The sequence below is a fragment of the Erpetoichthys calabaricus genome, chromosome 10 (genome assembly GCF_900747795.2).
Source record: "Erpetoichthys calabaricus chromosome 10, fErpCal1.3, whole genome shotgun sequence".
Classification (NCBI taxonomy): Eukaryota; Metazoa; Chordata; class Cladistia; order Polypteriformes; family Polypteridae; genus Erpetoichthys; species Erpetoichthys calabaricus.
In genome coordinates, this window is record NC_041403.2 from 158,382,162 (window position 1) to 158,397,269 (window position 15,108).

General features: G+C 40.5%; 1 protein-coding gene across 1 annotated transcript; it reads left to right on the forward strand.

The window, feature by feature from the left end:
• The first annotated feature begins 311 nt into the window (after positions 1-311).
• On the forward strand, positions 312-13,270 carry LOC114659632 (leucine-rich repeat-containing protein 55-like). The gene is made up of 3 exons (XM_028812216.2): positions 312-669; positions 977-2,509; positions 11,803-13,270. The coding sequence occupies exons 2-3, from the start codon at positions 1,711-1,713 to the stop codon at positions 12,039-12,041; spliced, it is 1,038 nt and encodes a 345-aa protein (XP_028668049.1). The 5' UTR covers positions 312-669; positions 977-1,710; the 3' UTR covers positions 12,042-13,270.
• Positions 13,271-15,108: the final 1,838 nt, after the last annotated feature.

The window sequence follows — 15,108 nt, forward strand, 5'->3', positions numbered from 1 at the left end:
AATTATGTAAATTGGGTGGTCTCCATCACATCTCCGTGTGTCATATTAACATGGCGCTTTCGACAAGCTTTTCCAAGATGAACGGTTACTACATTACTTCGTTTCTCAGTTGACATGCTGTGGGCTTTTCTTCCATCTGGATCTCGGGCAGACGTCACAGACGGTCACTGAGGTGACATGCGAACGGGGAACGTGAGGAGGAAACGCCGTCACAAGAGGGATTTCGCCGCGTCTGGGAAACCACGACGTCGCAATGCCCCTCCCGCCCCGATGACTCCCGAGGAGCCGACCAGATGTTCTACGCATGCGCCCAACGTCTCCCACCGCGTGCCGCTAAAGCGGTTCCGTGACGTCAGGCGTTTGATGAGCTCGGCCTTTGATTGAGTGGAGTCGCGAGGGAGACAATGTGTGTGTGACGCTCTCTCTCTCTAGCACACACTCATACTTACACGCACGTATACTAACTAGCATGGTTCGGCTGTTCGTACTTGGGAGATCTGCTCGCCCAATGGCTTTGACAAGTCAATCGAAGAAACCCAAATAAAAGAGGCTGCACACGCCGGTGAGAGGGCAGCCGCAGCGGTGCTGCCAGTCGACTCGGTCCGGTTTGGGTCTGCTCCGTGCCGCGCCGCCTTTCGCAGACACGCCTCCCTGGCCACCGTGACACCGGTGAGTGTACTGGCGAGTTCGAGACAGAAACCGACTCGCCGGGAGAAAATGGCAGCGGCTGTGCGGATGCTTTTAAAACGGGCACTTTGGACCCGTCTGGTGTTTGCTTTCCAGCGGCTGAGTGCCCTCCCGGACCGTACGCCGCTGTCCGGCGCTCGCCTCTTTGTGTGACCGTAGTGCATGCTGTCACTCGTAATGGCCAAGCGGAGCCAACTAGCACAATGGACAGGGGAAGAGGGGGGGGCGAGGAAGTTGTTAGACTGACGATGTGTGCGCACCCCGCTAATAAACTATGCTGTTCTTTCAGAGCCATTTGGTAGACCTCCACTTCGGCGATGACGGACTCGTTAAGCGGCTGAAGGAGCGACGACGGTGGCGGCAGCGGCGACAGCTTTGGGAAGAAAGCGAAGGCTGACCAGGTGTCCCTTACCTGCCCTTTTCACTCTGAATGATTTTTGGAAAGGAACTGTCAAGGAAGAGAGTGGTGCATTAACTCACAAATCACGTATCCCTTCCATACAGATCATCCTTCCCCTTCACTGGTTTAACGAGCCTTTTATTTTTTTCCATTTTGTGATGGACAGAGTTTGTGCAGAAACGCGTGTGGCACCTTTAGGTCTAGTGGATGCTGGAACTTTCAAGTGGTTTTTTATCGAAAGCAATTTGTAACTCGAATTTCTGTAAATAAGAAAGGCAGTACCGTCCACCGAATAAAAATAAAACAAATGCTTCTCATTAAATTATATCCATTGTAATCTGACATGACTGCTGCACTCAGGATATCGTCTGCCTTTCTGGGGGCTTTTTAGCAAGGGTGTTATTTTCCAATGCTCACGCAGTTAATACTGAAATGAGCTTATTCCTCATCAATCATTATCTTACAAAAACCAATGCTTTATTGAAATTAGCCTCTTTGAATTCCTTCACAATGACCTCCTTACCATGCAGAGCAGTGAGCAGTGGGCTCAGCTTGTAATTTTACTTACTGGAACTGACCCAGTCTCCTTTTCAGTTCATGTCCTTTGACGCAAAATTGGTGCCATGCTGTCCTTTAAACACTTAGAGAAGTTTTGTAGTTATCCATCTTGTTGTTATCCCTTTATATCATTAAGCCATTCTGTCTCTCCTTCTTCACCTTTGTTCTTCTCTCTCTCTCCCCCTCTTCCTCCACGTGCTCCCTTTAATCTCCCCAGTTTCTTCCTGTCTGCGATTCTGCTCCTTTTCCTCTGTCTGGTTGTTGCACCGTCCTCCTTTTCTGCTGCTCTGGGTTCAAATAGCGGCAAGTGCCCTCCCTTGTGCACTTGCACCATGAACCTGACATCCGTTGACTGCAGCAATCAGCAGCTCTTCTCACCACCTCCTCTGCTGCCAAGGGGCATCCGTAATCTCAGCCTTGCTCACAACAGCATTGAAATGATGCCGAGTGGGTACCTGTCTTGCCAGCCAGAACTTGTTTGGTTGGACCTTAGTAACAACTCGATCATGACACTCCCGCACGGAATGTTCTCCAGCCAGGCAAAGCTGCAATTCTTGGATCTAAGTAGAAACAACCTCACCTCCCTGCCAGCTAGTCTTCTTCATCCAGCACAGAGGCTGACCTTCCTCCGGTTGGCCCGCAATCCCTGGTTAACGGAACTGGTTGTGGACCAGTTTGCCGGACTAGCGCTTCTTCAGGAGCTTGATGTTGGTCACTGTGGCCTCAGGGTGTTAAGTGTGCAAGTACTGGATGGTCTGGTAGGACTGTCAAGCCTACAACTGGAAGGAAACCCTTGGGTGTGTGGCTGTGCAGTAGAGCCACTCTTGAACTGGGTGCGCAACAAGATCCACCGCTGCAGTGCAGGTGAGTGAACAAAAGAATAAAAATAAAAGACACAACTTCACTTCCGCCAAACAACACACCGACACAGAGTATGGGGTCCGCAGAATGACAAGGGTTTCAAACCTGCACCAGAGAGTCCCTGCCTCCGATGTGTTACATGTTGGGCAGACATCAAAGTTAACGTTTCACTGCATTCTGTACACGTGACAAAACTAATACTGTGAACAACAGGGATTTGTTGTTTCTTGGAATAGCCCTACATATGATTTGAATTAATCAATTCATTAGGCTGGGGTTTGATGGGAAATATATAATGGTGAACAGCCTTTAAAAGCTAAAGTTATATGAAAAGTGTATGGTCAGCCACAAATCAAAATTAAGACAGGACCGGAGTTCATCAGTGCCACAGGGCTGAGTGTTAGCACCTCGCTGTGCGTCCTGGCCTTTATTCACACCTGTCTTTAAGTCTTTATTACACAAAATCTCAGACAAGTATGATGTTTGGAAGCACTTTTCCCTTCCCTCACGGTTTTCCTACTGTATTTTATGCGTTTCATGACTCAGTAGGAATGAACATGGGTGTGCATGCCCTGTCGTAGGCTAGGGTCCCGTACGAGGCTGAGTGCTACCTACTGGCACTGGCACTGGGTCTCTGTGTCCTTAAATTAGATTAGGCAGGTTCAGTAGATCAGTGATTAGATGCTTATGTCGATCACTCATACAATTGTCAAAATCAATTCATAATATAAATTAATAAAGGCACTTGGTTTGGAGCTGTTTATCCTGGGATACAGCAGTCCATATTTAAGGTGATGATTAGCACATGTCCATGAAACAACACAAACATATTCTTAAAACTACAGCAAGGTTGAGACTAAAGGTATGTGCAGTACTGTGCAAAAGCCTCGGGCCAAAGTCAAAAGATGAGTTATGGCAAAACCTTCTAGAAGTTTCTAAGAAAAGTTACCACAGCCGTACATGGGAGGTATGGAAACAGCAGTATATCAAAGCGAATCACTTCAGTCTTGTTTTCTGTCAAGAGAAGATGCCACTCTGGCAAAATAAATAAATAAATTTGATTAATTAATTAAAGCACCATTGAATGCCCCAATGAATACACACTAACAACAATAAATTGAGCACATATGATTCAATCTCTCATGAAATATATATTTTTGCTGCCTATTTCTGTATGTATTTAATTATTTCTTCATGTGTTAATTTCTGTGAAACCACACGTAACATAATCAAAGTCCTGAAATGAAAACTGTCAGTTAAACTTGTCAAAGTTGGGAGGGCGGGTTCTAGCGAGTTGTGTTTTTGATTGGTGGATTGTTGGTTGATAGATAGATAGGTGGGTAATGAAAGACATTATATAATAAAGATAGATAGAAAGGTAGGTAATGAAAGACATTATATATTAAAGATATATAGATAATGAATGGCACTACATAATAAAGATAGATAGATAGATATGAAAGGCACTATATAACAGGTAGATAATGAAAGGCACTATATAATAAAGATAGATACTGTAGATATGAAAGGCACTATATAACAGATAGATAGATAGACAATGAAAGACATTATATAATAAAGATAGATAGATACTGTAGATATGAAAGGCACTATATAACAGATAGGTAGATAGATAGATAATGAAAGGCATTATATAATAAAGATAGAAAGGTAATGAAATACATTGTATAATAAAGATAGATAATGAATGGCACTACATAATAAAGATAGATAGATATGAAAGGCACTATATAATAAAGATAGATACTGTAGATATGAAAGGCACTATATAACATAGATAGATAGATAGATAGATAGATGATGAAAGGCATTATATAATAAAGATAGATAGAAAGGTAATGAAATACATTATATAATAAAGATAGATAGATAATGAATGGCACTACATAATAAAGATAGATAGATATGAAAGGCACTATATAATAAAGATAGATACTGTAGATATGAAAGGCACTATATAACAGATAGATAATGAAAGGCACTATATAATAAAGATAGATATAAAGTGCCTTTCATATCTACAGTATCTAACAGATAGATAGATAGATAATGAAAGGCACTATATAATAAAGATAGATATAAAGTGCCTTTCATATCTACAGTATCTAACAGATAGATAGATAGATAATGAAAGGCACTATATAATAAAGATAGATATAAAGTGCCTTTCATATCTACAGTATCTAACAGATAGATAGATAGATAATGAAAGGCACTAGATAGATAGACAGAATTGTATTTGTCCCCAGGAGGAAATCTGGCTTTTTACTGAAGTCCTTTACCGCAGTGGGCTGGCTCCCTGCCCGGGCTTTGTTCCTGCCTTGCGCCCTGTGCTGGCTTGGCTCCAGCAGACCCCCGTGACCCTGTGTTAGGATATAGTGGGTTGGATAATGGATGGATGGATGGATGGATGGATGGATGGATGGATGGATGGAGGGATGAAGTTCTTTAAATAGATAGATAGATAAACATACACACCCCAATGACTAAAAAGCAAGAAAATTACAAATTAAGAAACCTTCTGACTTGGCAGTTCCAGTCCCAGAAAGGTGCTATACAACATATTGCCTTTCAGTATGAAGGAGCCCCAGTCACCTTTCTTCACACACTACTGTTGAATAATTTGTTAGTTGAAAGTCCTCAGTGTTGGTGTGTCAGAGTGAGGATGTGCAGCATTGTTTAATATGGCATTCAGTTTTGTTGTCATTCTCTCCTTTGCCAGTGCTTTTCTGTCAGAGAAATGGCAGATAAAATTTTGAGCAAAAACCGGGAGATGAACGTAAAAACAAACAAACATGAATTTTTGTTCATATGGCACCCAGTTGGTAGAGTAAACATAGACCATCGGCCATCAAGTGCCCCACTCACAGCAGACCGACATGTTAAACAACGCCACCTGAGGTTGTGCACATTGTTGCCGCACTCCTACATGTTGTAAAACGTTACTAAGCTTGAGATGACACAGTTAATTCACATACAGTCCATATTCTGATAATACAAAAATGCCATGATGCGGCACATCCTTGAAATAACAAAAGAACAATAAAAATAGTATATAATCATATACTAGAAACATGTGAGAGAAAATGAAAAACATTAGCTTTAGACAATAAAGATAGATAGATAGATAGATAGATAGATAGATAGATAGATAGATAGAATTTTATTTGTTGTCAGGTATGAAATTCGGCCTTAAACATAAGCTGTATAATAATAATAATAATAATAATAATAATATATATATATATATATATATATATATATATATATATAGCAGATTGCTGGCCAAGCACAAAGCGTTACCTGGTAGGTAACCACCCACACTATCAGATTGTGACACAGACTTCGAATGCCGTGAATATATATATATATATATATATATATATATATATATATATATATATATATATATATATATATATATATATATATATATATACATACACCAGAATGATTTAAAAGGGAGAAAATAAACTTCTGGCTTTGCAGCCCCAGTCCCAGTGAGGCACTATACAGACATATTGCTGTGTGTATGAAGGAGCCCCCAGTGTTTCTTGACACACTTCTGCTGAGCGATTCGTTGGCTGAAAGTCCGTAGTGTTGGTGTGTCAGAGAGAGGACGTGTAGCTTTGTTCATTATGGCACCCAGTTTTGTTTCATTCTCTCCTTTGCCAGTGCTGTTCGGTCAGAGAACTGGCATATAAGAATTCTGAGCAAAAACCTGGAGATAAACGAAAAAACAAACACACATGCGAAATGAGAGCGAATCCCAGTACGTGAGACAATCATCGTGGACGAGAGAACAAGAGGGTCGAAACCGAAAGTACACGCGAGAAAAGATACACTTTCAATATTTCAGAGATGTGGTATCGGCAGATCAGATCATGCTTTCATGCATTCATTGCAGTTCTTTTATCCCGTCGTGTTCACCTCAGAGGCCACGCCCCTAGCAACACTGGAAGCTGACCTAACGACAGTAATAAACACAGACGGCCTTTGAGGACCCAAAATCAAACCAAATCATGACAGCTACCTCCAGGGGAGTCCAGAGTGTGTCCTATAACGGTCTTTAAAAGCAACGCAAGTATGTACAGTACATTCTGCATCGCTTCTATTGTCTGTTTTGCGATTGCGCGGTTTGTTTCTCTAAATGCCTTGGCCGTTCAATCAAACACCACCTCTCGTTAGATCCCGACATTTCATCTTTGACAATTGAAACTGACAGTTTTCATTTCAGGGCTTGTTTCAACTTGCGGCGTCACTGAAACACATAATTGAAGAAACAATACATAAATAAGCAACAGTAAATATATTTAGTGACACATTAAATCATTTATTCTCACATATCATGTTATTTTTTATTCATTGCCACATTTACAGTACTTTTAAACATTGGCATATTTATCTATTTTGATTTGTGAGAAACATTCCTGAATAGCAAAATCTCGATGCATGTCAGAAAAGGGCTGGCGATACTCAAGGTCTAAAAAGCAGAAATGTAACACATGAAATTCTCGGCGTTCACTTACAGAATAGAGAAATCAAAGAAGCTCTTGCTAAGCCAGATCTTTGAAAAAATTCAAATACTATATTAGACCTTGAACGTAAGGTGCCTTTCTATTAGTAAGCAGTCTCTTTTCTTTGCTCTATGATGTCACAAAATGCTTGGTCTATCTAATGGCATAAAAAAATTGAGTATGCTTTTCAAAATTTCTGTATAATAAGCTGGAAACTACTTCGCCCCTAAAGGAACACGTAGAAAAAAAAACAAAAAACACGAGATATATTTTGTGCGCGCACGCGATCCCCTAAAGGCATACGAGTTTCCCAGAAACGTTATCGCGTGCGCGCGCAATAAGATGTCGTGAGCACGCAAAATCTTATCGTGCTCTCGACAAGTAACACACATTTCTAAGATAGGCTAGACAAAGAAAAACTATTATTGTTACTTTTATAGTATCAATGTTTATTTTTTATTAGTGTTTTCACAACCTGAAGTTGTTCCATTTATCCATCTTGGCAATTGTAGGGTGTAAGGCAGGAACAATCCCTGGACAGGACATCAGTCCATCACAGAGTGAACACACGCACACACTCACACACACCATGGCCACTTTATCAATACAGTTCACCGAATCTGCACGTTTTGGGGTTGTGGGTAGAAACTGGAGTATCCAGAGGAAACTGGCATGGAGACAAGGAGAACATGCAAATGCCACACAGGGAACACATACTGTAGAACATGAACCTTAATCTGCTTACTGCCAGCCAGCAGTGCTACCACCTGCAACGCCGTGCAACCCATAAGCATATTCTTCCAAGATAACTACATTAAAAGTCTTAGTTAGTATGGTGATAAATATAAAATAACGTATATTAAATGTATCATTTATAGATAGATAGATAGATAGATAGATAGATAGATAGATAGATAGATAGATAGATAGATAGATAGATAGATAGATAGATAGATAGATAGATAGATAGATAGATAGATAGATGCTTTATTGATCCCAAGGGGAAATTCCCATACTCCAGCAGCAGCATACTGATAAACAAACAATATTAAATTAAAGAGTGATAACAATGCAGGTATACAGACAGTAACTTTGTATAATGTTAACGTTTACCCCCCCCGGGTGGAATTGAAGAGTTGCATAGTTTGGGGGAGGAACGATCTCCTCAGTCTGTCAGTGGAGCAGGACGGTGACAGCAGTCTGTCGCTGAAGCTGCTCCTCTGTCTGGAGATGATCCTGTTCAGTGGATGCAGTGGATTCTCCATGATTGACAGAAGCCTGCTCAGCGCCCATCACTCTGTCACGGATGTCAAACTGTCCAGCTCCATGCCTACAACAGAGCCTGCCTTCCTCACCAGTTAGTCCAGGCGTGAGGCGTCCCTTTTCTTTATGCTACCGCCCCAGCACACCACCGCGTACAAGAGGGCTCTAGCCACAACCGTCTGATAGAACATCTGCAGCATCTTATTGCAGATGTTGAAGGATGCCAGCCTTCTAAGGAAGTATAGTCGGCTCTGTCCTTTCTTACACTGAGAATCAGTGTTGGCAGTGCAGTCCAATTTAATATAGTTTATTGTGATCTGTAAGCGAGTTTTTAATGTATGTTTATTACACAAGTAAACACTTTCCTAGACTACAAAGCAGGAGGTCCAAATCCTTTAACATACAAAGGCCCAAAGGTTAAAATAAACAAAAGTTTTTGATAGCCAGAGAGATACAAATGAAAGGCATTATATGATAGATAGATAGATAGATAGATAGATAGATAGATAGATAGATAGATAGATAGATAGATAGATAGATAGATAGATAGATAGATAGATAGATAGATAGATAGTTAAAAAATGACTTCCACCTAAAAGCCAAGGTAGTGTTTTTTGCTTTCCCTCTTCTGGTTCATCTCTCTTTTGAGCTGCTCTCTCAGACTGGCAATTTCAGAAATCCCAGTCTAGGTTTGGACAGGCCAAGGGGACACCCCCTGACTGCGGCAGATAGAGGGTGACACTGGACTATGTGTCTGCCTACTGCTAACCAGGACCCTGAGCTGTTTCATCGTGTGGTGAGTGCAGCAATGCGCTGTACCAGTGCATGCCCCCCAATCTGACCTGACCTGACCTGACCAGTCTAGGCAGTGAACTTCCAGCCACAGACTTGAACTGGTCTGGAGTCCTGGGCACTGGTTCAGTCTAAGACAGGAGAACATTCATCACCAGTTGCATATTTATTATTATTATTATTACGTGCACTGATAATGGACCGTTTTTTTGTCTTTTGTGACCAAATTATAGTGAGAAGTCAAGCAAAATGACACCTTTTATTGGCTAACTAAAAAGATTACAATATGGAAGCTTTCGAGGCAACTCAGACCTCTTCTTCAGGCAAAATATAATGAAGAAGGGGCCTGAGTTTGCATATTGTAATCTTTATAGTTAGTTAATGTAAGGTTTCATTCTGCTTGACATCTCACTCCATCCATAATGGCTGACACGGTACAACACCCTAGTACCAGTGACCAAATTATAAAATTTATATACAGTCCAATGGCAAAAAAGACAATTACTTTTTAAGGGTGAAAGATAAAACAAACACCCCCTCGCTCTTTAGAAACCACTGTTTAGGGACTGAGGAAGACTGAGGAAGTCACTTGGATGAGTTATGTAACGTATCTCCCTGGAAAAGAACTATGTCCAGATGAACTGAATCAACTTTCTAGAATTTCCTTACCTGGATTATTGAGCATGAATCGAGACACTCTTTAGGGACCACTTGTTGCCTGTTTGCACCGCACACGTTTTCCCCATGTTGGTATTGACTTGATAGATAGATAGATAGATAGATAGATAGATAGATAGATAGATAGATAGATAGATAGATAGATAGATAGATAGATAGATAGATAGATAGATAGATAGATAGATAGATAGATAGGATATAAAGGCAATATATAACAGATAGATAGAACTTTATATTATATAGTATATTATATAAAGAAATCCTGAGACAAGACAAGACTTTTTTCAAGAGTTCAACTCCTGCGAGACGAGACTTTGGCCATGAGATGTTTTTCAGGTCCTGCCCTCCTCTCCACCATATTCAGCCACACACACGGTCCTCTCACCTCTCATTCGTGTGAATGCTTTTGACAGACACAGTTCTTGTTCTCTCAGCACTTATAAATGTTAACATTTTCCTCTCTTTAAGTTCCCAATTAAAGAAGACGTATTATGTCCAAATCTTATTGAAGAATTTCATCATAAAGGGTTATCAACAGAAAAAATGAGTACACGGGCAATCTTAGCACCGAGAAATGATGAACTCAACTCAAACGAGTGCCAAAAAAATTGATCGGTTACACGGCAAAATGGTTAAATGTGTATCAATATACTATGCTGAAACAGTTGGTGGTGATGGTGCGGAAGATGAAAACATCAATTTATAACATCCCAAAGAATATCTACAACCGTTAACACCATCTGGTCTTCCACTACACGGATTACTGTAGAATGAAGGATGTATCCAAGAAAGGCAATGTAGTACATCTTCAGGGGATAACATTAGACACCAAAGGAGATCTTGATATGTCATTCGTATTAAAACATTAACAGTTTCCCGTTAGAATAGCTTTTACAAAGACAATTAACAAATGTCAGAGCCAAACTTTCGAAAAAGTCGTTTTATTTAATAGAGAGAAACGAACGAAATTCACTCACAGGCAGTTGTGCGTTGCGTTATCACGATGAAAGTCCAAACACAGAATCAAAATTCAATGCGGTATGGACAAAAATTTAATTCAAAAAATTGTTTTTACTGAAGTTTTACAGTAAAAGTGTAAATTTAAAAATTAATTGTGTGTTAATTTCAAAGCCAAACAGAACGAAATCGTATTACGTAATGAATACCTCTAACGCAACATGAAGCATAATTGACTTTCAATTTATTATGTTTTACTCTTTTTTATTATGGCTAATTACTCTCTGTAATGTAAAATAGTTAGTTCTGTTATGTATATGTAACAATTGCCATGAAAATAAAAATCTGTTTAAATTGTACTTCCACATCCCCATACGCGAGCGGCAGAACTGCAAAGAGGCTAGCGAGTGCAGGCCATGGGGTTGGTGAGCGAAGCGAGCAGGGGGCAAAGCCCCTAGTATATATATATATATATATATATATATATATATATATATATATATATATATATATATATATATATATATATATCTAAGAAAAACAGTGAAGTACAAATGACATCTGCTGCCCATCTATGCCCAGGACTATGCCTCCTGCTGCTCTATAAATGGACATGTGATCATCGCAGACCCCACTGCACTGTTGTAAGACCACTGTCCGGCCCTATAGGCTCCCTCACTTGTTTTGTTATTAGCAGTAATCTTCTTCTTCTTCTTCTTCTTTCAGCTGCTCCTGTTAGGTGTTGCCACAGCTGATCATCTTGTTCCATATCTTCTTGTCCTCTACATCTTGCTTTGCATTTATCTTTCTTTTGTCCCATAATTTCCTTGCCTTAATCTCTGGGGGGCACATGTTGTTTCAAGTAGGCCTACAATCTTAAAAGGACACGTTCCCGGGGAGTACGCATCCCCTGCTGGATATGGTCGCCCTAAGGCTTTTCCATAGTACAGTGCTTGTAGACCTTGGCGAGTGTTCATCCATTTTTTTTATATTTGTGAAGTTGGCCTTCAACAGATTATGTGGCTGTTAAACTTGTTGTGTTAAACATGGACGTTTTTACTTTTCCAGGTCCCACGTTGACAGCCGAGTGCCATTCACCTCCTGAACTCGAGGGCATCCCCCTCTTCTCCTTGACAGAGGAGAGTTTCCGGGCCTGTCGCTTCGCCCTGTCACTCGATGACTACCTCTTCATTGCTTTTGTCGGCTTTGTGGTTTCCATTGCCTCGGTTGCAACTAACTTTCTCTTGGGCATCACGGCAAACTGTTGCCACCGGTGGAGCAAGGCCACAGACAGCGAGGAGATCTGAAGAGCAGAAACCGAAAAACCCACCTCTCCCCACCCCCAACTCCCTCTTCCATAGAAAGTGAAGAATGAAGCATCCGGACCAGAGAAAACAAAAGCAGGAAAAGGAATTGGAGCTAAAGTTGTCCAAAACCTCCCTACCTGCTTGACCACACTGCATAGCTCTACTTTAGTCAAGGCCTCAGATGGTCCATGCTGCAGTTGGGCCACGGATGGCACGAGAATGGAGTGGGAGGCGTGTACAGTGAGGGGTGGTCTTCTGATTGACCATTTAGACTAGAGCAACGTTGGATTGCGCAGCTGTCTGTAGGCCTCAGACATGAAGAACTTGATGGCTGGGGATCAAGCCAGGAATTTTGTTTAGTGAAATGAAAGGGCTCTTCTAAAAAGACACTCAGTCCTGTATAGAAAAAAACACAAAAACACAAACCTCAGACAAGCAACCGTAAAGTCTGACCACCCTGTGGCTATTTGGAACAGGAGCACCCGGTTTATTGTCCAATTCATTAAGTGTCATCATGCACTACAAGTTCGTCCGTATTACGATTCTGGGCATTGCCTCAGTAGCACGCAGTGTAATTAAACTATGTAAGGGGTACAGTGGCAGTGTTGGGGATATGTTGTAAGTTATATTTGTAATATACCGTCTACTACTTGTGCATTAGCTTGACGTTATATTTGACATAGTCAGGTTCGTTGTTCCAGTATAACTCTGTTGTGTGCGCTGTGGGTTTGTGTAAACTGTTTGTGTTGTCATTGAAATGAATGAACACTAATGGCGTTACTACTAAAAATAAAAGGATAGTCAGATATACTCATATGATCTCTTTCCAAACTGAAAACAAAAAACTTTTTTAAAACAATAAAATAATGATACTATACGTTTATGAACTATAAAGCAACTTCAGAAAGTATTCAGATTGCTTCACTTACTGCAAACTTTACTGTGTTGTACATTTCATTACTAATGGGCAGCAACTGCTGAAGATGGTATTAAAAAAAGTAAGCAGGCGACTCAGTTAAACACAGTATTAATTAAAAATGCTAATGAGCAGCTGTCCAGCTGAAAGTAACAACTGTTGCTCAATCTAGCGGTGTCAGTGCTAATGAGAGAGGAAAGTAACTGTGTGGGAGGGCAGAGGTTTTTATTTGTACTTTCTGCTTATCTCAGGCCGTGCAGGTCTAATACAGTGGGATTAGGAACGTCTTCAGACCCCTTCATTCTCTGCACACTTGTGTTGTAAATTTAAACATGTGTTGTAGATTTTAAAATATGTTTTCGGAAAGGTTTACAAATAAAATTAAAAACTGAAATCTCTCATTCATTGCAGTGTTCAGACCCTTTGCTGTGGCACTCCACATTGTGGTTGGGTGCATCCTCTTGTTTTAATTCTCCTTGAGATGTTTCAAGAACTTGACTGAAGTCCACCTGTGGGAAGTTTCATGCACAACTTTTTGTTGTAAACGAGGCTCCTGGAAGGACACCATTGTCACTTCATTCTCTTGTCTGCCAACAAATCCCATTATTTTATTCTATAGCTTATTAGAGCTCTCATTCTGTCATGAAACAAAATTGATTTCTTGACACACTTCTGAATAATTTATTGGCTGAAAGTCCTCAGTGTTGATGTGTCACATCGAGCATCTGCAGCATTGTTCATAATGGCACTCAGTTTTGTTTTCATTCCCTCCACCATTACGACCTCCAGGGTACCCAAAGTGTGTCCCATAACTGAGTGTGTCCTTTAAATTAGGTTGGCCTCTCTTGAAGTGATGTTACCAGCCCAGCACACCACAGCATACAAAAATCACACTGGCCTTCACGGAGTTGTAGAAGACGTGAAGGATTTCACTTCCTACGATAAAGGAATGCAGTCTCCTAAAGAAAATCAGCCTGCTCTGCCATTTCTTACATCGTTCCTCTGTGCTCTGAGACCAGTCCAACCTGTCATCAATGTAGACCCCAACGTACTTGTTGCAGTGTACCACCTCTGCATCTACTCCCTTAATAGTGACCAGGCACAGAGTGTCTTTCGTGCAGAGAAAATAAATCACCAGTTCTTTGGTTTTGCAGATGTTAAGATGCAGACAATTCTCTTTCAAGCAAGAAACAACATTCTCCCCCTGACTCCTCTCCTCTGTCTCATCCTCTCCTATAAATACACCCCATAAGTGCAGAATCATCTGAGAATTCCTGTTATATTTATAGTCAGAGGTGCACAGAGTGAAGAGAGGAGCAGACAGGCCTGTTCCTTGTGGAGTACTGGACTGGTAACATCACTTCAAGAGAGGCCCACCAAATCAACGAGCTAACTAAAAGGGCACACTCAGTTACGGGACACACTCTGGACCTGCTGGGGGTCATACTGGAGGAGAGAATGACAGCAAAACTGAGTGCCACTATGAACAACGCTGCACATCCTCTCTGTGACACACCAACACTGAGGACTGTCGTTCAAAGTATCATTCAGGAGAAGAAAAAAGTGTCGAGAAACGTGACTGGGGGTCCTTTATAACAGCAGCTGTATGCCTGCATTGCTCTTGACTTGACTGTGAGAGTCACATCAGAAGGTTTTTTTGTTCTTTCTTTTTAAATGTTCTCACTTTTTAGTCTTTCTGATGTGTGTTCAGACCACAATATATATATGTATATACAGTACAGTTATATATTATATATATATATATATATATATACACAGTGTATATCAATTGTAAGAAAACAAAGACCATAATAAAGAATTGGTGCACCACCCTGAAGACCCCATATATGTGAATTGAAAAAAATCACAAAAAAATATAAATAAATAAATAAATAAAATAAAAACACACACACAATAATCACAGAAACATCTTTCCAGATGTGCATTCCTATTTATCTATATGTCTATCTATATAGTAACTTTCATAGCTAGCTACTGTATCTATATAATAATAATTATAGTATCTTTCATATCTATCTATTTATTACACTGGTCTACAAAAAATATTTTTTGTTTGCTACTGGGAACTTCAGAGCAGCTCTTTATTACGTTTTTTACATTTATTTCATACATGAAATCAGAATTAAGCTA